This window comes from Natrix helvetica (genome assembly GCF_964273705.1).
Source record: "Natrix helvetica genome assembly, chromosome: 1".
In the NCBI taxonomy this organism is placed as follows: domain Eukaryota; kingdom Metazoa; phylum Chordata; class Lepidosauria; order Squamata; family Natricidae; genus Natrix; species Natrix helvetica.
In genome coordinates, this window is record NC_138548.1 from 122,238,488 (window position 1) to 122,260,878 (window position 22,391).

General features: G+C 41.9%; 2 protein-coding genes across 6 annotated transcripts; one reads left to right on the top strand and one right to left on the bottom strand.

Moving 5' to 3' along the window:
* The first annotated feature begins 1,071 nt into the window (after positions 1-1,071).
* On the top strand, positions 1,072-17,818 carry BTBD18 (BTB domain containing 18). Of its 4 annotated transcripts, XM_081934566.1 has the most exons (4): positions 1,187-1,652; positions 7,152-7,313; positions 10,140-12,108; positions 17,683-17,818. In XM_081934566.1, exons 2-3 carry the CDS (start codon positions 7,166-7,168, stop codon positions 12,101-12,103), a joined length of 2,112 nt encoding a protein of 703 aa, XP_081790692.1. In that variant the 5' UTR covers positions 1,187-1,652; positions 7,152-7,165; the 3' UTR covers positions 12,104-12,108; positions 17,683-17,818. The 4 variants fall into 4 exon arrangements, with proteins under 4 accessions (XP_081790694.1, XP_081790692.1, XP_081790691.1 ...); XM_081934568.1 differs by lacking the exons at positions 1,187-1,652; positions 17,683-17,818 and adding an exon at positions 1,072-1,177 and having other exon boundaries at positions 10,140-12,845; XM_081934565.1 differs by lacking the exon at positions 17,683-17,818 and having other exon boundaries at positions 1,188-1,652; positions 10,140-12,845.
* Positions 14,771-21,422, bottom strand: SELENOH (selenoprotein H). 2 transcript variants are annotated; one of them, XM_081934570.1, is made up of 5 exons: positions 21,141-21,422; positions 17,706-17,855; positions 16,417-16,562; positions 15,634-15,765; positions 14,771-15,096 (listed from the first exon to the last, which is right to left on the bottom strand). In XM_081934570.1, exons 2-4 carry the CDS (start codon positions 17,852-17,854, stop codon positions 15,665-15,667), a joined length of 396 nt encoding a protein of 131 aa, XP_081790696.1. In that variant the 5' UTR covers position 17,855; positions 21,141-21,422; the 3' UTR covers positions 14,771-15,096; positions 15,634-15,664. The 2 variants fall into 2 exon arrangements, with proteins under 2 accessions (XP_081790696.1, XP_081790697.1); XM_081934571.1 differs by having other exon boundaries at positions 15,638-15,765; positions 21,141-21,421.
* Between the last annotated feature and the right edge of the window lie 969 nt (positions 21,423-22,391).

Below are 22,391 nucleotides of genomic sequence, written 5' to 3' on the forward strand. Positions count from 1 at the left end.
TCTCTTTTCTTCTTTCTTTTTCTCTCTCTCCTCCCTCCCTCCTTCCTTCCTATCCAATCTTTACTATTTTTTCAAACAATTCAAGGGGGAAAACATATCCAACACCTTCCTCCTCCTGTTTTTCCCACAACACCCTCCTTTGCAATAAGGAAAGTAAATCTTGCGTATTGATTGTAAACCCCCTCTAGGTAAGATGGGCAGCAAATAGGTTTAATAAATAAAAACTTTCTTGCATTTTTTGAAATAATGTAAAGAGAAAGATTACAAACACATCTTACATTATAAATGTGTTTAAGGTAATCAACAACATAATTAAAGTGTGCAGATTTTATGCCCAGCGAGCAGATTTATGGGGAGAAACTGATAAGGAAATGTCATCTTACCACTTGCTGTCTAAATTGAGAAATAGAAGAAAAATTGAGTTCAGTAGCCATAAAACTAAAAAAAGTGGCTGTGTTCATATTTCCCCTAGGTCATAAACTGGCTTGTATTCTGTTTGTAAATAATTGTATTTAAGACAAAAGCTTTATCCCTATTCTAACATATCGCCAACATATCAAAGGAAATAACCTTGATTTTAAATGGATGACAATGTTGTTTCTAGGCACACGCTGAACCGCATTTAAAGCACATGGTTGCATTTTTTTTCTCCCGGAGAGGTTGCCCATTTTCCTCCTGATCTGCAGCGATTTAAGAAAGATGGTATCTTTCTTCTACCTCTTGTAATTCTCAGATACAGAGTCGTTGTGAGTTCGGTGGCATACACGTTTAATAGACAATAATTAATATTGTCAGCTTAGTTTCTTTGTTAGAAATAGCCAGGAACCGCAACGAACTGGAGCCCATTCCTAAACCGTGGTTAAAAACCGGGAAGGAACGCATATGATGGAAAGTCCCTTTAACAAGCAAAAAAAAGCTACTTTTGCTATGGATTCGTCCTTCCTCACGTCACTACGTACAGTCGCTAAGCGGAGCTTTGACTACTTATAAGGAGAGCGCTTTAAAAAAACGAACAGCCTCGATTTGGCTCACTCTCTCCTCGCTTTTTTTTTTTTTTTTAAAGCCGTGATTCCTCCCGCCAAAAGCCTGCCTCTCTCGTTAATGGCTGGAACTCCGGCCAATGGGAGGGCTGTTTCCGAGATGAGGCGGCGGGAGGGGGCGTGGCCGGCGCGTGCGGGTACGGTTTTCCCTCCAGCTTTTGCTCGGCTGCTGGGGAACGTTGCCCAGGCGGCGCGGCGCGAGTGGGTGTTGGGGAGGGGCTGGTGCGGGTATCCGCACTCTCGAAGGTCGCAGGTGCCACGCCGTCCGTGTGTCGGCCGAGGCTGGAAGGCAAACCCACGCTCGCGTGGGAATTGGGGAGCACGTGAAAGGGAAGGTCCCACAGTGAAGGTGGGGAAAAGTTTCCGTGGGACTCCACGAATGAATGAATGGCCAGAGAGGGGAGTAGGGAAATGGACCACGGTCTTCTTTAGTTATACGTGGGGAAGGAGTTGTGTCGAGGCAAAGGAGTATTCGTGAAAATGGAATCTCTTGCCCGGTAACTTAGAACCGGTCTTTCCCCAAGTAGTGCCTTCTGGGTATGTCTGACTACAACTCCTATCATCCTCAGCATAACATGATGGAGTTGGAATCCAACATCCCTGAAGGGAAAGGTGCTGTAAATTATCATGTAGCCATTCATTTTACGTTTTTGCTGCTGCTTTTCCTTGTACCATTTTGTGGGGCAATCTTGTACTTGGTTAGCTGTAAGGTACATTTTTTTCGATAGAAAATAAGCTATTATGGGTATTTGGGTAGTGGTGAAAAACGACATCCAAAATTAGCTATTACCTTTGGTTAAAAAATGTAACACAAATGATTGGCGGACTTTTTTTCTATCCAGAAAGTCACAAGTTGTGCATTCATACAAATGTTTGACTGGAAATTAATTTAGTGGGTCTTTTTCTTAGGTAAGCATATACAGGGTTGCAGCATTAATCTAGATAAGTGCTGCTTAATGCCCACTAGTAGTTATCTTGATTTTAAAATGAAAATATGAGCGAAGAGATTTGGACCATTATTACATTTGTGTGGAAGATTTTGCTTCCTATTAGTGAGTGGGCTCCAATTAAGAGAGGAATGACAGGAAAAATGCAAAATTATAGCTGTTGGTTTTGCTGAATTTACACCTGCAAACAGATCTAGAACTGTTTAAGAGGTTGCTAGATCTGTCTTACAACAAGAATATAGAAAACAAATATGTATGCAGAAAGGCAGGATGGGAAATATAAGATTGTCCTCATTTGTAATTGCTACAGAAAGGAGCAATGAAAATTAGAAAGAGGGCTGGAACATTTTTCCTTTTTAATAGTTTATAGTATTAAGAGAGGATTTTCGAGGGAAGAATGATGAAATGACAATAAAAATGATGATAGTGAAGAAATAAGGAGTTTTCATTCACTAACTATTATTATTTATTTACAATCTCTTAAGTGCAGGAGAGTGATGGAATAAAATAATTGATACAACAGCATTCGAATCAGTTATATAATATAAAGGAGCCTCTAAACTAAAATGTCATAGCATATCAGTATCTATACATTTAAAATAACAGGTAAGACAACTTGGACTAAAAAAGAAGCAGTTTTAAATAAGGATAAATTGAGGATTTATACAATGAAACTGTTAGACAATTGAGTACAAGCAAAAGGAAATTATATTTCACGTAGCATGCAATTTATAAACTTCATTACCATAAGAAGAAATGATTATTACCAACAAGGAAATCCAAATAATATACCGCCTAGATTTAGGTGCCAATTAAATGCCAGGCAATGGGATTTGGAAGGAGGGACATGGTGGCTGTGTTTTGTTTTGTTTTAGAAAAAGCAAGTTATAAAGAAAGTGGAAGTTTATAAGCAGTGTCCAATTGACTAAACCAAATAAAATTGATATAAATCTGGGGTCTCCAAACTTTTCAGTCTAAGGGCCATATTTGCAAACATTTTGGGTCCCAGGGGAAAAATCAATTTTATAAATGAGCAAATAAAAATTAATTAAATGAATGTTTTCTTTTGCTCAGTGCGATATGATTCACAAAACCAGGGGGGGGGGGGGAAAGAAATGTACCAACTACAAAGAAACAATGCCATGCTTGTATGGACAAATAATATAAGAAAGATTTTAAAGGGAGAGATGCTTCCCCTTCCTCGTCCAGCAACCTTCCAGCTGACTTGCAACCCCCCCTCCATTGGAGAAATTGAAGGAATCCTACCTTTCTTTCTAAACAGTGGTGAATACAGGTAGTCCTCGACTTACAACTGTTCATGGTCATGTGATTTACATTGGGATGCTTGACAACTGGTTCATGTTTATGATGGATGTAGTGTCCCAGGAACTTTTGCAACCTTCTGCCAAGCAAAGTCAATGGGAAAGCCAGATTCACTTAACAACTGAGTTACTAACTTAACAGGTGCAATCCATTTAACAAATGGGGCAAAAAAAGTAAAATGGGGCAAAGCTCACTTAACAAATTTCTCACTTAGCAGCATAAATGATCTCAAATTGTGGTCATAAGACAAGGACTACCTTTACAGCCCTGCTGTGTCTCCCTATGCTGTTTGGAAAGGATCAGAGCACAGTACATGGGAAGAGCAGGCAGGCTGGAAGGAACCTTTCAGAGGGCTGGCCCACGGACCATAGTTTGAAGACTCCTGATATAAATCTACATGACTTACTGAGCCATGTTATTGAAAGTTATGGCATGTAAACCTTGAACTTGAGTCAAAATGTAGATCAAATAAAATTCCTTAGCCATGCTTTATATTTAAGGTTTGTTATTGGGTACTTAACTTACCTGGGACTGTCTATGCAACCTGTACCTGGAAACGAAAGCTACTTTGAAGATAATCCTGGCTACTGGACATAGGCAGGAAGATAGAACAGCTGCTAATTTGAGAGTATCTACCTGGTGCCATCTCTGCTTCCCTTTCTCTTCTCACTCCCAGTATCCAGGAGGAGAGGAACAAGAAGGTGAGTGAAGGCAAATTTTTCAAAGCTGGAAAGATGGCTGGAACACTAGCTAGAGGGACTGTTTTCACTATGATCAGAGCAAGGTTTAATTACTGATTTTTTGGTTCTAGATTACTGGATAGGTCATTTATTTGCAGGTTATGCCAGACTTCTGAAGATCTGTTATGTAAATGTGTTCAACGAATGGAAACATGTGTTAAGCCATGGTTTGGTTAACTGTGGAAAAAATAGATGGCTGAATTCAGATGTTAAACCCAAACAAATAAATGGTTTAGCATATTTGCTGAAGGCAAATAGTATAACTTCGCATAGAAAGGAATACTTTTTTTTAATTACTGAAGTACCAGGTTAAAAATGTATTCTGCACAACTAGTCTGTTATATAAATTAGCGAATATCTTATCTAATTTGATTGTTACAGGATTACCTTAAAAACAGATTTTGATGAGTGTTTGACATTTTTCTGATTTCTTGAATTATATGCATATTCTTGCTCATTTGTGATTTCTGTAAGCTATAAATTAATACCGAACTTGCAATCTGTTTCTTTCCTATTTTGGTCCTTAGTATATGAAGTGAATTTTTTGTTCCTTTTTGCATTGTTAGTGGGTTTGGGGTAAAATTTTAAACTTTACAAATTCCTTGGGTCCTTTATTCATCCCTTAAATTCTTTGAAATTTTCTTTCCAAATAGCCCCCAGCCACATTTATTTGGTGCCATAGGTTTGCCATCATGGCACTAAGAGATTACTGGCCCCTGCCTCCTGCCCCAGATAAGCTACAACCCTGACAGTAGAATGTGTATCTTCCACAAGTGGCATTTCCCCCACACACTAGACACAGTTTGAAATATAACTGCATGATGAGAGGAATAAACCCCTCTATGTGAATTTTAAGTATGGTTTTGTTTATGTGAAGGTATACATTTTGGAACAACTTATTACTCCAGGAATGCCAGGTTTCTGAATTAAGAGTGCCTTCTTGTTTCATAAATGAAGCTTTGAAGAAAGTTTCATAAATGAAACTTTGAAGAAAGTTTGACATTTAGCAAGATCGCTAATGTAGCAATTACATATCAGATGTAATGATACCTGCAGTTTGAATTGTTCTGCCCCTGTTTTAGGACTTTTGTTTAATATGATCAACAGCAATATTGAAAAATCCTTAAGATTATTTCCTACTGCGCAAATTAGGCAATTCAAAAATGTATTTCAGAAAATATCCATTGAGGTAAAATTGGAATATTTCTCTGATAATACACTAGCAGAATACCACTGACAGAATTAAAGGGAAACTTTGACAAAATATGAAGGAAAATATATAAATATATATATATATTGTATTTATATTGTTCTATTAGATCTCTCGGCGGCCTTCGATACCATCGACCATGGTATCCTATTGCGCCGGCTGGAGGGGTTGGGGATTGGAGGCACCGTGCTACGGTGGTTCCACTCCTACCTCTCTGGCCGGACGCAATGTGTGTTGACGGGGGAGCAGAGGTCGACCGCAAGGCCCCTCATTTGTGGGGTCCCACAGGGGTCGATTCTCTCGCCTCTCTTGTTCAACATATATATGAAGCCGCTGGGCGAGATCATCCGTAGTTTTGGGGTGAGTTACCATCTGTACGCTGATGATACTCAGTTGTACATTTCCACCCCAAACCACCCCAACGAGGCTGTCGAAGTGATGACCCGATGTCTGGAAGCCGTACGGGTCTGGATGGATGACAGCAGGCTCAGGCTCAACCCCTCCAAGACAGAGTGGCTGTGGTTCCCGGCTTCCCGATTCAATCAGCATATTCCATCGCTGACCATCGGGGATGAGCAATTAGCCCCGGTGGAAGGGGCGCGCAACTTGGGCGTCCTCCTTGACGATCGGCTGACCTTAGAAGATCACGTGGCGACCGTGGCAAGGGGGGCGTTCCTCCAGGTTCGCCTCGTGCGCCAGTTGCGGCCCCTTTTGGACCGGGAGGCCTTGCGCACAGTCACTCACGCGCTGGTGACGTCCCGCCTGGACTACTGTAACGCTCTCTACATGGGGCTCCCCTTGAGGTGCGCCCGGAGACTGCAGTTGGTCCAGAATGCAGCCGCGCGGGTTATTATGGGGAGATCGAGATTCTCCCATATAACACCTATCCTGCGCGAGCTGCACTGGCTTCCTGTGGCCTACCGGGTGCGCTTCAAGGTACTGGTTACCATCTTCAAAGCGCTCCATGGCACAGGGCCTAGTTACCTGCGGGATCGCGTCCTGCCCCATACATCCCTGCGACCCACTCGCTCACATAGGGAGGGGCTACTCCGGGTGCCGTCCTCTAGAGAGTGCCTGGGGACGGTGCCCAGGAGTAGGGCCTTCTCTGTGGTGGGCCCTACCCTTTGGAATGACCTCCCCCCAGACATCCGGACAACAACCGATCTTCGCTCCTTCCGTATGAAGCTGAAGACCTACCTGTTTTGTCAAGCCGGCCTGGCATAACGTTACTATCTTGCCACCCCAGGTCATTTTACAATGGGAAATTTTGTTTTTAATATTTTTGGGGTTTTAAACTTTGTAAGTATGCTTATTTATGGACTTATTTTTACCTCCTCTGCACGATTTTATGGTGCTATCTTGATTATTGCTCTGTACGTCGCCCCGAGTCCCTGTGGGGAGAGGGGGCGACTAATAAGTTCAATAAAATAAATAAATAATAAATAAATTTGTGCTGATAAATAAATAAAGGGAGACTAGTATAGATCTATTTCAAGCTATTTAGCTCTCATCAGCTAGCCATACCCTTACTGGGATTCGAACCTGGGCTGTATTACATTTTATATATAAATACAACACAAATATAAAAAGGCAACATTAAAAATAAAAATATGGTTTTCTGCCTGGATGGTTTTCTGTAATGAGCCGAAGGACAGAAAGGGGGAGTAGTGAGCTCCCTCCCATATTTGGGCATACCAGGGGTTGTAACACACACACACACACACACACACACACATACATATATATATATATATATATTTCCTGTGCTGGGTAGTATGCCACCAGACTGTAAATTATGAATTTAGTTGAAATGAATGCTATTGAACTGTTCGATGAGAATTGAACATAGACTTCAGTTGCAGGGCTAACATGGGCAACATTTATTTCACAGAAATCTGATATACAATGAAGGAAAGTTCTGTTACCATGAGTTCTTCAGCTACAAATCCCAAGATTCTATATAGGAATTCTCGTCTACTCCGGATGGTGTTCCTACAACTCCATCGCCAACAAAGGGCTGACTTATTTTGTGATGTTGTCCTACAAGCAGAAGGTACTAATTTTTCTAAAGTCTGAGAGATAGGTATCTAAAATAAATAGAGTGGATCAAGTTCTGGTATTTTGGTTGAATTTCTTTTAGAGTTTTGAAAATCCTCTAAAAGTTTTTCAAATGGTAGATGCCAAGGGGTGGGGAGGAACCATATTTTTCAGGCTCATACATTTTTTTTCATGAGTTATCTATGTTTTTCTGTATATGTGTATATTTATCATGCTTTGTTGGATAAAAAGGAGCAATAGCTTTGGTTTAGTGCTGAGTACCCCTTTTATAGGATATGCATAGTTCTAATAATTATCCAAAATGTCTATTCATTTTGTTACTGGAATAATTTAATGTGGAATATGATGAATATCCTGTTTTCAGTGCCATGACTTGCCTTGAAATTTGAAGTAATATGAAATTGCCTGTGAATCCATTTTGCTACCTCACTAAGTTTGATGCACCCCAGACTGTGACTCCCAGAATTCCTCATATCCATAGGCTATTAGATTGAGGAAGAATGGAATTTTGAATACTTTGTCCTTCTACCAAATTGCCAATGCAGGTAGTCTTCATCTTACAACTGCAACTGGACCAGAATTTCAATCATTGAGCAAAATAGTCATTAGGCGAGATGCCTGTCCAACTGTTCAGCTTGATGATCACAATCCAGGCACTTCCAGTTATGGTCATTAAATAATCTCTCAAGCTATTAAGCAGACAGAATAGCACTATATCGTTTCATAGTACTTTGCAGCTCACTTTAAATGGTTTACAGAATCAGCATATTGCTCCCAACAATCTGTGTCCTCATTTTACCAACCTCAGATGAATAGAAGGCTAAGTCAACCTTGAGCCGGTCAGGATCGAACTGCTGGCAGTTAGCAGAATTAGCCAGCAATACTGCATTCTAACCACTGCATCACCGCATAAGGAGCCTTGGATGGAGGGAAAGGGAGGATTCCTTCATTGGGCTGTAGGAACAGAGCTCAAATCTTCAGGATTGCAGATAAACCCTCCTCTCCATCCATTGTGGAAGTCAATGGGGAAATCCGCAGCAGGGAAGGTTGCAAGCTGCTGCTTCCTGCCAAGAGGACTCCCCTCTCATCTCAGGGCTGGCTGAAAGCTGCCAGGGGGATTTAGCCTTGCAAGCAGACAGCACTTTCACTCTGTCTGCTTAACGACCACAACTGTGAGTGCCAGGATTGTGGTTGAGGGAAGCAATAATATGTCTCACTTAATAACTTCTTTGCTCAGTGACCAATATTGTGATTGTAAGTTGAGAACTATCTGTAGAGGTGGAAAGTCCCCTCATTTCCATCCCTTTTAAGTAAAGTGGCTTGCAATATGGAAGTTGGGTTCTGAATAGGACTAGAGTACAGGTAGTCCTTGATTTACAAGTGTTCGTTTAATGACCATTCAAAGTTATAATGGCACTGAGAAATAATGACATGACCATTTTTAACACTTATGACTGTTGCAGCATCCCCATAGTTATGTAGGCAAAATTCAGAAACTTGGCAACTGGCTCCTATTTACGATGGTTGCAGTGTGCTGGGTTCACCTATATCAGGGGTGTCCAAACTTGGGAACTTTAAGACTTGTGGACTTCAACTCCCAGAATTCCCCAGCCAGGCTGGCTGGGGAATTCTGGGAGTTGAAGTCCACAAGTCTTAAAGTTCCCAAGTTTGGGCACCCCTGACCTATATGAACACTTTGTGACCTTCTGACAAGCAAAATCAATGGAAAAGCCAGATTCATTGTATAACGCTGTTATTGACAACTGCAGTGATTCACTTAACAACTGTGGCAAGCAAGGTTGTGAAATGGGACAAAACTCACTTAACAATTGTCTTGTTTAGCAACATAAGTTTTGGGCTCAATTGTGGTTGTAAGTTGAAGATTACCTGTATTAAGCCTTGGCACTTGAAACATCTAACCACAGTGAAATTGTGCAAAAAATTATAATTTTGTGATAGATCCAGGGAAATGATTTGGAGTGCTGCCATTGCTACTTGTTCTTTGCGTTTGTGTTGAATTCTTCCATTGAAATCTATGGAGCCATTTGAGGTGCTTAATTTTACCTCGGGCATGCCTATGGATTTGTTTAATATCTTATTAATTGTGAATAAAATACATAATGGTAGTTTGTACAGTTTGCAATTGTTTTTGTTACTCAATTGTCCCCAAGTAACTAGACCAAATTGCTAAGCATTTGCCTTAAAGAAGACTTACTAACCTAAGAACTCTAAGCAAACTTAGTTAGGAAAGATGCAGGTATAGGTTTGTTTATTAAAATGTGTACGTTAACACTACCCAGTAAGTTGATGTAAAAGGAAGAGTGAGCTAAAATATCCCTTGCAAGGAACCCTGTTCTTGTAACTTCGTTTTAAAAGTACAACTATTTTAAATTAACATGTGAAAAAAGCAGTTTAACACTTATGGCAATAACTGGTGAATGGATCAGGCCCTTTCATCTACCCTGAAGTCCAGATTCCTCTCTGATACTCTGCCCTTCTACTTCTTTGCACTTCTGTCAGAAAAAGGGAGCAAAGACGGTTACTTGGGGAGATGTTGCTTCAGGGTGCATTTGAGTTAGCATGCTCCTTCCATTTCTTGCCAGGGCAAGTAAAATAGTCTTCCTAAAGTGCTTCTGGTTAGCTGCCCTGGGAATAGATTTTAGGACGAGATATGTCTTCGCCCTGACCCAGTACAATTCTCACTTTCCTGACATTATATATTGATTGTGGGAGAATTTCAAGGCTAGCCGGTGGAGAACATCTTCAGTCAAAATTGATGGTCCACTGGTAAAGTACCTGCTAATAATGGTGTTCTTTGTAGGAGAAGCCGTTCCAGCTCATTGTTGCATCCTGTCGGCCTGCAGCCCCTTCTTCACAGAGCAGTTGGAGCGAGAAATGCCCCCCAAGGGACACAAGGTGGTGCTGGAAATTCAGGGGCTGAAAATTGGGACCTTGCGGAACTTGGTAGATTTCCTCTATACATCTGAAATGGAGGTGTCCCGGGAAGAAGCTCAGGATATTCTTGCAGCTGCACGACAGCTTCAGGTGTCAGAACTTGATTCTTTACAGTTAGAAGGAGGAAAGTTAGTAAAAAAAAACCTGGGCCTGCGATTAAACAGGAACTGTTTGCAGATAACCAGTCCGATGACCAGATCAGAGACAAGTTTAATTCATTCTCCTGCTCCTTCTGAAGGTAGCTTGACATCTTGGGCAGCTGCAGACAAGAAAGCAACACCCCGCAGTAATTTTATACCAGGCTCCAAAGAAATAAATAGCCACAACAGTACTGATCAGAAGGACGTAAAGAAGCAAAAGCTTACTACAGCATTGCTGAGTAGTGACAAACAGATTTCAAAATGCCAAACTATTACTGCTGATCCTCTGAAAACAAAAGTTAAAAAACGCCCTCCAGGCACAATAAGGAATATAATGGGCAGCAGTGAGAATGGTAATCTGCACAGAAAGGAGACTGAGGCTGGAGATACGCACACTAGAGCCAGTTTGCAGAATTCAAAAAAGATAAAGCTCAGCCGTCCCAAACTTTCCTTGCCACCTCTGTCTACGTCTTGTGCCACCAAAGACCATTGCACTGTGACATCCAGCAAATCACCAAGGTCTGTTAAACGTCTGTGGAGACAAAAATGTCCTGTCAAAGATGAGATTAAAAAAGAAGATGATAACCATTTTTGTGACTTCAGAAGCGCCCCTCTTCTTCCAAAAACTAAAGGCAGAAAGCGCACCTCCAGTGATCCAGCATCCTGCCCAAACTTTCCCCAAGAAATAGGTCACATAGGCCGGGTAAAGCTCAGAAAAGTTATCAATGGCAGCTGCTGGGAAGTGGTGCGTGAATCGCCTGCCGTGCAGCCGACAGTGGGGGGAAATGGTGTGCACACTTTAAAAGCTGAGGGCTCCCAATTTCAACCCATACATCCTAAACCAGAAGCAGATGATGTGCAGCAGTTGGCCTGGTCTCCTAAACTGCTCCCTGGAACTGCTGAGGCTGCAGTGGGTCCTGAAAAGAGTGTGATAAAACCAGAACTACCTGAGAAGAAGGTGGCCTTGGATGAAGGAGCTGATGCTGCTGGGAATCATTGTGACATGGAGGCATTTGTGCTGGATCATATGGTCAAGGAAGAGCAGTATGATAGCCTTGCTTCAGCTGGAGAGTTGGAACAAATGCTAGACTTGCTGCTGGCTGATGAGGATGCCACTGGGGGAATCCAGAGCACCACTATTACACAAAGCCTGTGTGCTTCTCCCCAGGCAAATGAGAATGTCCCGGGGAATGTTGGAATTGAAGAAAAAGAGAGATGTTGTTCAGTAGATCCACAGTTGGACAAGATAAAAAGTAGTGAAGCTGCTGACTCAACAAATGGGAGCTCTTTGCTGGATCCTGTCCTTAGCTGTCTTCCTCTTGTAACACCTGAGCCTAAAGGTGACTGCCTTTCCTTGTCCAGGTCAGCCTCTCCCCAATTGGGGGATTGGGCAAAAGCTCAGTGTCAGCTGTCTGCAAAAATTGCTGAGCCTTTGCCTGATACTTGGACGGGTGATGACCAAGGACCTCTAACTTACGATTTGGGAATCTCAGATAAAGAAACAAAGTCCCCTACTGAAGCTGTTCTGAGCAACCCTGTGCAGCACGTGGACTGCAAGCTGTCATCTTTCCTAGCCAGCCTAGAAGAAGAAACCATAGACGTTGGGATAGAGGACTTCTTTCTTAATATTGAAAGTGTCCGGCCAGACCCTTCTCCTATATCTGAAACTGAAGTGGATGTTCTGAACTAGTGAGTGCAAGTAGTGGCAAGGAATTACTTTGACTACTTGGTGAGGTGGGCTAGCAGACAATATTGCACTTAAAATTCTATGGCAAATTGTAATAGATTCCAAAATGTTTGAGTATTTTGATCAGATGATGGAAAAGCCCCCTTTAAAATCAAACTGGGGAGAGGCTGCTTCATTATCACCAATTCTCAGCCTCACTAAATCATGACCGTGACAGTGGTATAATCTATTCTTTGCGTACAGGCCACCCTTCCAGGATGCTGGGGTTCTTCCGGCCTCTTGTGGGATAGGAAATCTACAGCTTTAATTCTGTGAAAAGTAATGTTTGGTTTTGAGAGACATCTTGGGGCTGGTAATAATTTTACACAAGTGTGTTCTATTTAATTTCCTTTATAGATCATAATGTAATTGGCTTATAGTAAACACAAGATTTTAAAACACTGGTCAGAGTTTAAAGTGTGACTATTCATAGGACAAGATTATGTTTTCTGGGAAGAGCTGTTGTGAAAGAGTGTTGTCCTTAACTGTTAAGTCCTGTGCTTCCCTTCAATATTTTTTTAAACATTTTATGTAATGGCTAGTGAATTAACCAAACCTGGAAATAAAAATTCATTGCTGTCAGGACAACTGTTGTCCCAAGCTGGGAGATACTACATTGAGTTAGTTCAAAGGCAATATAGAGACTTGGTAACAGGATAAGAATTGCCCTCTTTGTACTGGCTCTTTCAGTTGAATGCTTCAATCCCCCCACCCCCCACCCCTTCACCTTTGTTTAAGGGTCAGATTATAACTAGGAAGACCAGCAGAGGAGTTGCTGATCTCACTGCTTTATTTCCCAGTTACTGGAGATCACACAGTACCAACTCAACACCACTTGCAGCAGTAGATGCTTTGCGGTAAATATTCTTTCTCCTTAAACCAATGTTGTGGAAGCAGCGCCCATTTCTCCTGCTACTTTTGGCTGGATGGCCCACTTGAATTGAACTGACTTTTCTCCTGATAGGTGGCCTGAAGTATTTAAACAGGGAATTTAGATACAGGGAACTAAATGCCTTGCTGACTTTCTGTATTTTAAATAAGAGAAGGCTCCCTAGAGCCTTGAGAATAATTCCCAAGTTGCTTGTTTTTCATTGAAACCGTCTCCCTTGTGTTTGCAGCTTCTTCACAGAGAAGTGTATTCAAATGCAATGACCTACAGGTGAAACTCAAAAAATTAGAATATCGTGCAAAAGTTCATTTATTTCAGTAATGCAACTTAAAAGGTGAAACTAATATGAGATAACTCATTACATGCAAAACAAGGTAGTTCAAGCCGTGATTTGTCATAATTGTGATGATTATGGCGTACAGCTCATGAAAACCCCAAATCCACCATCTCAGAAAATTAGAATATTACATGCAATTAATAAAACAAGGATTGTACATAGAATATCGGACCTCTGAAAAGTATAAGCATGCATATGTACTCAGTACTTGGTTTGGACCCCTTTTGCAGCAATTACTGCCTCAATACAGCATGGCATGGAAGCTCTCAGCCTGTCGCACTGCTGAAGTGTTATGGAAGACCAGGATGCTTCAATAGCAGCCTTCAGCTCTTCTGCATTGTTCGGTCTCATGTCTCTCATCTTTCTCTTGGCAATGCCCCATAGATTCTCTATGGGGTTCAGGTCAGGCGAGTTTGCTGGCCAATCAAGCACAGTAATCCAACAGTCATTGAACCAGGTTTTGGTGCTTTTGGCAGTGTGGGCAGCTGGAAAATGAAGTCAGCATCCCCATAAATCTCATCTGCAGAAGGAAGCATGAAGTGCTCCAAAATCTCCTGGTAGACGGCTGCGTTGACCCTGGTCTTAATGAAGCACAGTGGTCCAAAGTCCTCTTTTCTGATGAGAGCAACTTTTGCATCTCATTTGGAAACCAAGGACCCAGAGTACGGAGGAAGAATGGAGAGGCCAATCAAGCACCGTAATACCATGGTCATTGAACCAGTTTTTGGCGCTTTTGGCAAAAGTTGCTCTCATCAGAAAAGAGGACTTTGGACCACTGAACTTTTGCACGATATTCTAATTTTTCGAGTTTCACCTGTATACCTCCACAAAGCTGTGCCAAATACTTCCTTCTCTCACAAGCCAAAGCTCTTCATGTATGCAGAACATTCTGAAGAGTAGATGGCACAAAGACTGGAATAAATATTGAGTTGTAACTTGTTCAAATAAAAATGGTTAAGTTTTCTTGGTACTTTGTATCATATTTACACTGCAGCCCCCCAATCTTGTGGTGTTAACTATAACTAAAGGAAATAAAACAATGCAATAGACACAAAAATATAAATTGTTGGGCAAGCACAGAGAAGATTGATAAAGTCAGCAGAGTAAACTAGAAGTTAACAGTAAAGTTAACTATCTTGAGCAGGTATTCAATTCTAGAGAGCAAGGAACCAAATACTGTAGAGATTTTACGTACAACTTCTAAAATGCCGCTAGCAAACAAGCACACATTTAGGCTTTATTGGGAAAAAAATACAGGACAAAATATTAGCATGGTAATCTGAAGCCATGGGAGGGATGAAAGTGCAATAGTAAACAAAAATGAAATGTTTTCAGAAGTCATGTGTATGCTTGGGAGTTATATGTGCAAGTTTAACACTTCAGCAGATGAAACAGGACACGTGAATATAGATGTGCAACTTTTAATTCGCAAAATAGTGGACAACACTAAACTGCCATGACAGACAATCTCATGATACCTTTATTTCACAGGACAGAATTAAACAAGAGATAGGGGAGGTGATTAAGCTTTACTGGAAATGAAGTTCTTCCCCAAAATGTTCCCAGAAGTAACAAAATTTGAAAGGATGATGGGGCAGGAAAGGATATTTGGTCCATTTTTCCTTGTAAAGGAGGGGCTGCAGTTTCAGAGATACGACCAGAGTTTCTTTACCCCACTTCATCATATCTCATCATAAATGCTCCAGCTCACAGGACAAACAGACAGAGAGGCTGCAGAAAACAAAACAAAAAAAATCCTGTTAGCCACAGATCCTACTCCCCAGTTCAATATTCATCATTTACAACTTCCAGGAGTACAATGGGTTTGTTTCTATTTCTAAACCACGCAGTACAGATGCACATAGCTATCCATAATACAACCTAAGAGAGCTTCCCACAGTATAAGAATACAGAATTTAAGGTTCCAGAGATGTAAACTATGACTCATTTTAGGTATTATGATGAATGATGGGTACTAGATACTACATATCCAGACCCCATTCCCAAGTACATTTCTTCAAACATTGTATAGGAACCAGTTGGTTGGGATAGGGTTCAAGACATCATTTTATTTGGACACATTACAGGCAATCGCCGATTTAATGACCATCAACCATTCAAAGTTATGGTGGCACTAAACAAAGTCAGTTATGACTGGTGCCTGAAGTTACGGTTGATCAAAATAAGGGTGTTTGCAGCCTTGCCTGCCCTTTCAACCACAGGGAACTTCAACACACACACACACACAGAGCCATTCTGGATGTGAACTTACCACTTTGCTCCTCCTTCATCGTTGACTTTAGTTTAAGTTGTGCCTCACCATTTCAACGATGTCGCTGGGTTCTGGGAACTTCAATTTGCGGGGTGGCCCTTTTTTAAGACCACTCCATAGCTCTATCTCTACAAATAAAGAACACAAGCAATCACCAACAGTACTTGGATTATACAATGTGAATACATTCTAAACATACTGCTAAGAGGTCACATGGTTTGTAAACAGAACTGATTTCACTGATCAACTAATTGCCTTCAAAGGAAATGGGGCTACTTACAGCCAGACACTGTTCATCTCTAAAAAATTTAAATTTTGTTTAATAGAGCACAAAAAGGTGTACAAGTTGGCCAGGTTTATTTTCTCTCAACAAAATATTGCTGGAGATATTATATCTCAAAGTTGCTGAAACCTCAGAGTCATACTGTAGAAGGCTGTGGTATGGGGTCAAACAAATGATTGTATCTCTGCAAGTATTGCATTAGCAAACCTAATGCTTTACCAATATTCATTGGGGATGTGTGTGCATGTTCACACAAAATTTCATTGAACTCCATGATGGTCGAGCAGGACATTTTTCTGAAATCAGACCACTTGACATGGAATGACCCAGGGCCAACAACCCTAAATGGCATGGCTTTTATCATCTAGGAAGTTATTAATTTAATAAACCAACTGTGGTATATTTGACAGTCCTAGCTAAGCAATGGTTAGCATTGAGATTGCAAGTCCAACCCAATCTCATCCGTCCCATTCCCATAAACTACACAATAACTCACTGGTGCCATCCTTCTTCAAGAGAACCACTTCAAAGCTATTTCTCCGGGGTTTTTCAAGGTTGACCTCCACAAGGATATCAGGAAAGGCCAGGCACAGCTCTTGGCTGACAGCCTCAGCTCTGCATCCAAAGACTCGTCAGCTTTTACTGTCAGTATTGAAGAAAAATAAGGGAAAAAAATCTTAATACTACAGAATGAATGTGAACTATTATTTAAAAGTCCCTGCAACTTTAAAAAGAACAAGGTTCCCACCATATTTAAAAATACACCTCATCATTCTCTTTATTTCGTAACAAAGATTTTAACATTTTATTTGGCGATGGGGGAGGTATTTGCCTATTATTTTACACATGTCCATTAAACTCAAAAATATGGCACAGGCGATACGTTGCCCAAACTGACATTTGCATTATGTCATTACATAAAAGACATTCTGGAATAAATTTGTGCCCATGTAGCTCCTAAATGACAGCGTTTGTATCATTAACATCAATGTACAGAAGACATAAATAGCTGCAGCAATTTGGTTCACTGCATGCAAAGTTCACTGCACTGAGGCCCACTGTTACAATGAAATATTTTATTCAAAACAGATTCCATGCAGGCTACAGGATTTAATCAACGCATAGTAATGGTTGTTTTTTTAAAAAAACTATTTTGTAGAACTCTAAAGTTCCATGAGAAATTGATGGGGTTCTGTGAAAAACTAATAGTAAAAAGCTATTAGCACCCTCAAACCCAAATAATTTCCTGATTTTAAAGTTTTGCCTCTTGATTAGGATTCCATTTTTTTTTAATTAACAGGTTCAGTAACCTCAAAACTTTAGAAAATTTCTGAACTAAAAATGTATTTCTATTGAGTGGTCAGCAGAATTTATTTTTAAATCTGTTTTAATACATTTATTGTACTTATAGGGTCAGATGGCATTCTTTCTTATCTGGGGGACATGTATTTAAAATGTCTCCAGTCAGGAATCTCCAGATCTACTGAGGCTCCAATTTCTAGAATTCCTGGAACACCTAAGAGAAGGCAGCTCTAAGCAACTGTTACCAACATTCATGCATCTATTTAAAACATCCATCCATCTCCACAAAACTTGTTTTTCCTCAACAAATACAACAACAAATACAATCAGTTAAATTCATATTATTGTTATTATTATTTTTTACTGAATACCTGTCCCACGTCCAATAATTATTTTCAGAATGGGGGAAAAAGTTATTCTAAAGCAAGATATCTGACTGATCCCTGCTCTCAATATGTAGGCAATGTGTCACGGATCTCTTACCAGTGTTCAATGGTCACATGAAGGTCTCCCGATCCTTCAGTCTTCCGGATCTTGGGCAACTTCTTCACATCACTGGCTTCCTCTCCATTGGATACTGAGGCTTCTGCTTGAGGGATCTTTGCCTTCCTTTTCCGCCCCTTTGGAGGCATTCTGCAAGTGAAGACAAGAAGAAAGAATATTACATTTGTATTTTTGGATTACAGACCTCAGTATATGTAGCAGATTTTTCTGGGAAGAACACACCAAAGAAAGAATGCTTAGAGAATGTTTATCTATTATGCTATCAGTCTGATTTACTGATGATAACTCTCATTTGAAATCCATTACTGCATCTTCTGCCTTTTGTCTTTTCACAGGAAGGTGAAAAGAGTAGATAGAACAACTGCATATGCTCTGCCTGGAACTATCCAGAAAAACAAAGCCAAACAGCCTTGATTTATTGAGTTCAGAAATGCAAAAAGTGTGGCCAGAGCTCATCAGCATTTCTTTTGTCCTCTCAAGTATTTTATTTAGTAGCACTTGATAGGAATTAATATATGCTTAGAGGTCTTTAAAACTCCAGAAAATCTAACCCTTTCATGCCATGGGAAGCCTGGTGATGCTCTTCAATTAAGGAATATGACTCCTTATTTAGTTCCTGCTGTCAACCCCAATTCCCAACCAAATTTGAAATGTAACTTTCTACGCTAGCTGAAAATTATGAGAATTGTAGTTCAACACATTGAGAAAAAAATGGGGGAATTAGGGATCTCCAAGCTACTGGCTGCAATGGTCCAGGATTTTCAATAGTCCTATCAAAGTGTACTTTGATGGTAGGCAATGAAATTCAATTTTTCTCCATGCAAAACATACCCTTTGGTAATGAGCTATACCAGTGGTGGGCAACCTTTTTTTTCAACTGAGCCAAATCTCGCCAAAACCACGATTGAAATTTATTTTGAGAGCCACATTTTTAAAACCGAAAATACATAGGATGGTACACTGTTTTTAGTTTCAATAAACTCTGGCATTTGAAGCATGCAAGTCTTAAAGCTGTCAAGTTACAAGATCCTTGCATCCCTAACCCTTTAGGAAAAAAAACCCCAGGGGTCTTCAAACCTGACAGCTTTAAGACTTGTGGAGTTTAACTCCCAGAATTCCTCCTCCAGTCATGTTGGCTCAGGAACTCTGGCATTGAAGCATGCAAGTCTTAAAGCTGTCAAGTTGCAAGACCCTTGCACCCCTAACCCTTTAGAAAAAAGAAAAAACCCAGGGTCTTCAAACCTGACAGCTTGAAGACTTGTGGACTTCAACTCCCAGAATTCCTCCTCCAGTCATGTTGCGGCGACGTCATCTGCATGGATCCATCTTCGGCTTTTTTCACAGGGGGCAGGGCTGCTGCTGAAGATGTCGACGAGCCCCTGCCGCCACCAGAACAACAGCTGCCGCCTCCTCCTCCTCCAACAGCACCACTACATTTGGAGTGAAGCCGCCAAAGCTCCCGCTGGCGCCCCCCTGCACTCGGAGCACTGCGTTACCCCTGCTGCCTTCTCCGCCGCCGCCATGCTTTTGAGAAGCCATGAGGCCTTTTTTCCCTGCTCCTGCCCCCCCCCGCTGCCTTCCTACTGGCTCCCGCGGCCTCATGGCTCCTCAAAAACACAGCAGAGGAGGAGGGGGCAGGGTAACGCGGGGCCCAACTCAGGTGCTCCTAACAGTGGGGGAGGCGCCGCTGCCATAGGCGGGGGCGCCGGCGGGAGCTTTGGCGGCTTCACCTCTGCCGCAGCGTCGGGTGCTATTAGAGGAGGAGGCGGCAGCAGATATTCCGGTAGCGGCAGGGGCTTTACTTTAGCTGCAGCGCCGGGCGCAAGCAGCTAGGATTGGCCACCCACAAAGGACCTCGTCCCCGGGCTTGCTTTCCTGGCATCAGTCGCCCCACGCTCACCAAAACAAGTCCGGGGAGGTCCTTTGCGGGTGGCCAGTTCTAGCCGTCTGCAAAGGACCTCCCCAGCCTCCGGCGCCTGTGACAGCAGAAAGCACTGCGCGGCAGTTGGAAACTGCTGCACGGTGTTTTCTTGCCACCTGCGCGGGCGCGCAGCCGCGCACCTTAGAGGGAACAGTGGGAGGGAGGGGAGCGGGCGCCCGGCACACAGAAGAGCCGCATTAAAATGTGTAAAGAGCCACATGTGGCTCGCGAGCTGCGGCTTGCCGACCACTGAGCTATACCAATGACTTTTCTCCTAACAGCAAAATATGAATTAGCTTCAAATAGCACACCCTGATGCCATTTACAGGATAACTAAAAAGTCTTTGAAACCCAGTATTGTACAGGTAGTCTTCAACTTACAACAGTTCATTTAGTGACAATGGTGTTGAAAAAAAGTGACAGGACCATTTTTCACACTTAAAACTGTTGCAGTATCCTCATAATCACATGATCAAAATTTGAATGCTTGGCACCTGACTCTATATGACAGCTGCAGTGTCCTGGGGTCATGTGATCACTTTTGTGATCTTCTTACAAGCAAAGTCAATGAGGAACCCAGATTCACTTAACCATATTATTAACTTATCAACTGCAGTGATTCACTTAACTGTGGCACAAAAGGTAGCAAAATGGGGCAAAATTCACTTAACAAATGTTTCACTTAGCAATAAACATTTTGGGCTCAATTGTGGTCATAAGCCGAGGACCACCTGTATTAAAAACATCACTCAATTTTTAGCAGACAGCGTACTGGGTTTGTGTGTGTTGTTACCCACAATTTTTTCATCAAAAGAGAAAGCAAGGCAAAAAAGGATTAAAAATGATCATGGTTTATTTAACCAATTTATAAGCAAAGGAGACCCATAGTTTGATAATGTTGGGATTTGCTAGGCAGACCAAGGTTCAAATTCCCATTCATTCATTCATACGGGGCTCACTGGACGATGCTTGAGCGCTGGGAGAAAAAGGATGGATGGATACAAATGCAACGGAGAAGGACAGAAACAACAGAATCATCTTTGACAACGATAAAGAGAAATGGCAATAGCCATTAAATAAAAGCAGATCAGAATCGGTCCTCGTTGGAGAAGACAGAGAAAGGAAGCGCAGATAAGTTTGCAAAGAAAACCATTTTAAAAAGCATTAAAAAAACATCGCGGCTCTGGAATTGGGGGGAAGAGATCCATCCTGTTCTCAGATTTAGAGGAATAATTAAACTGAGAAGCCAAAAAATACGACTAATAAGAGAGCAACCTCCGGATTTTCTAAAAGGGAAGCTACGTTACTTGCTTTTTTGTTGCAACCCATACGGTGGGCAGCTTATTATGCTCAAGAAAGGAAATCTCCCGCAGTTTCAACTATTAGCGCTGGACTGGAAGGGAATGAGGTGCATTAACGAAAAACCAGCAAAAGGCAAACGAGCACCCCCCACCCCTCCAGGGCAAATATAAGGAAGAGCCCTCCTGCCTCACCTTCCAAAGCGGCGGCGGTGGCAGCGACGAAGCCACCACAATCTCGCGCCTCCCGACTGACCCGCGCGCCAAACCCTTTCGTAAGATGGCCGCTGCCCGCCCGCCAGACGGGGCGTTTTGAGTGATGTTCTGTTGCAACCAATCACGACTCGCTTTCGAAGGGCTGCTGTCTTAGCTGGGCGCGTGTTCTATTGCACGTGGAGAGGAGTGGGGGTGTAGCAAAGGCGGCGACTCTTCTGTGGGTTGGTAGACAGAAGTCAGAATCCCGGCCGGTCTAACCTGGTGGGCGGGGCAGGTAGCAGTGCCTGTCACTTAAAGGGGCTGCACCGTGGGTTGGACTGGCGCTTCCGGAGAAGGTACCATCCTGCATTCCGCTGCTCTTTGAGCATCTTTCGTTTGCGCCGTAGCTGTTCTGCTTCATTCACGGAGGTATCTTTTCTGCTCTTCTGGGTCGCCCTCAGCTTCGCAAGAGACAATAATTGAATCCAATTTGCAGCTCCGTGGAGAATCTTGCAGTATAGGTCGTTCTCGAGTTACAACAGTTCATTTAGTGACTGTTCAAAGTTATAACAGCAATGACAAAAAGTGACTTGTGACCGGTTTTTCAGTTATGACCTTTGCATCATCCCCATGATCGAGTGATCTAATTTCCGATGCTTGGCAACTGGTTCATACTTATGACTGTTGCTGGGTCCCGCGGCCCTTTTGAGACCTTCCGACAAGCAAAGTCAAAAGTCAATTCACTTAACAGCCGGATTGCTAACTTATGAACTGCAGTAATTCACTTAACAACTAGCAAGAAAGGTAATAAAATGGGGCAACGTTCATTTAACAAATGCTCACTTAACAAAATAATTTTGGGGCTCAATTGTGATTGTAAGTCGAGAACTACCTGTAGGATATGCTGCCCAGCTGTCTAACAAAGGAGAGTACATCATTTGCCTTCTGAGAAAATCTCTTCTGCTGTCAGACCCCACTTATTGGCTGAGTTCATACAATAAATTTAATAACTACCAAGCTAATGAGAATTGATGTTGTACAAAATCAGCAATTGACTTATAAGGCTCAATTGCAACTGTGTTAGCTTATGTCCATATAAATTATTAGAACGTTTAAATAACAGACAAGACAAACAGCCAGTTTGGTTTAATGGTTACAGCATGAAACTGAGTTCAAGCCAGGCCTTAGCCATGAAAGTCAGCTGGGTGACCTTGAGCCAATCATTCTCCCGCAGCCCAATTTACCCCATAG

Coding starts and splice junctions, on each gene's coding strand:
- BTBD18 (XM_081934568.1), top strand. CDS start 7,166: ATGAAGGAAAGTTCTGTTACCATGAGTTCTTCAGCTACAAATCCCAAG. Junction 7,314..10,139: donor TGTTGTCCTACAAGCAGAAG/GTACTAATTTTT, acceptor TGTTCTTTGTAG/GAGAAGCCGTTCCAGCTCAT.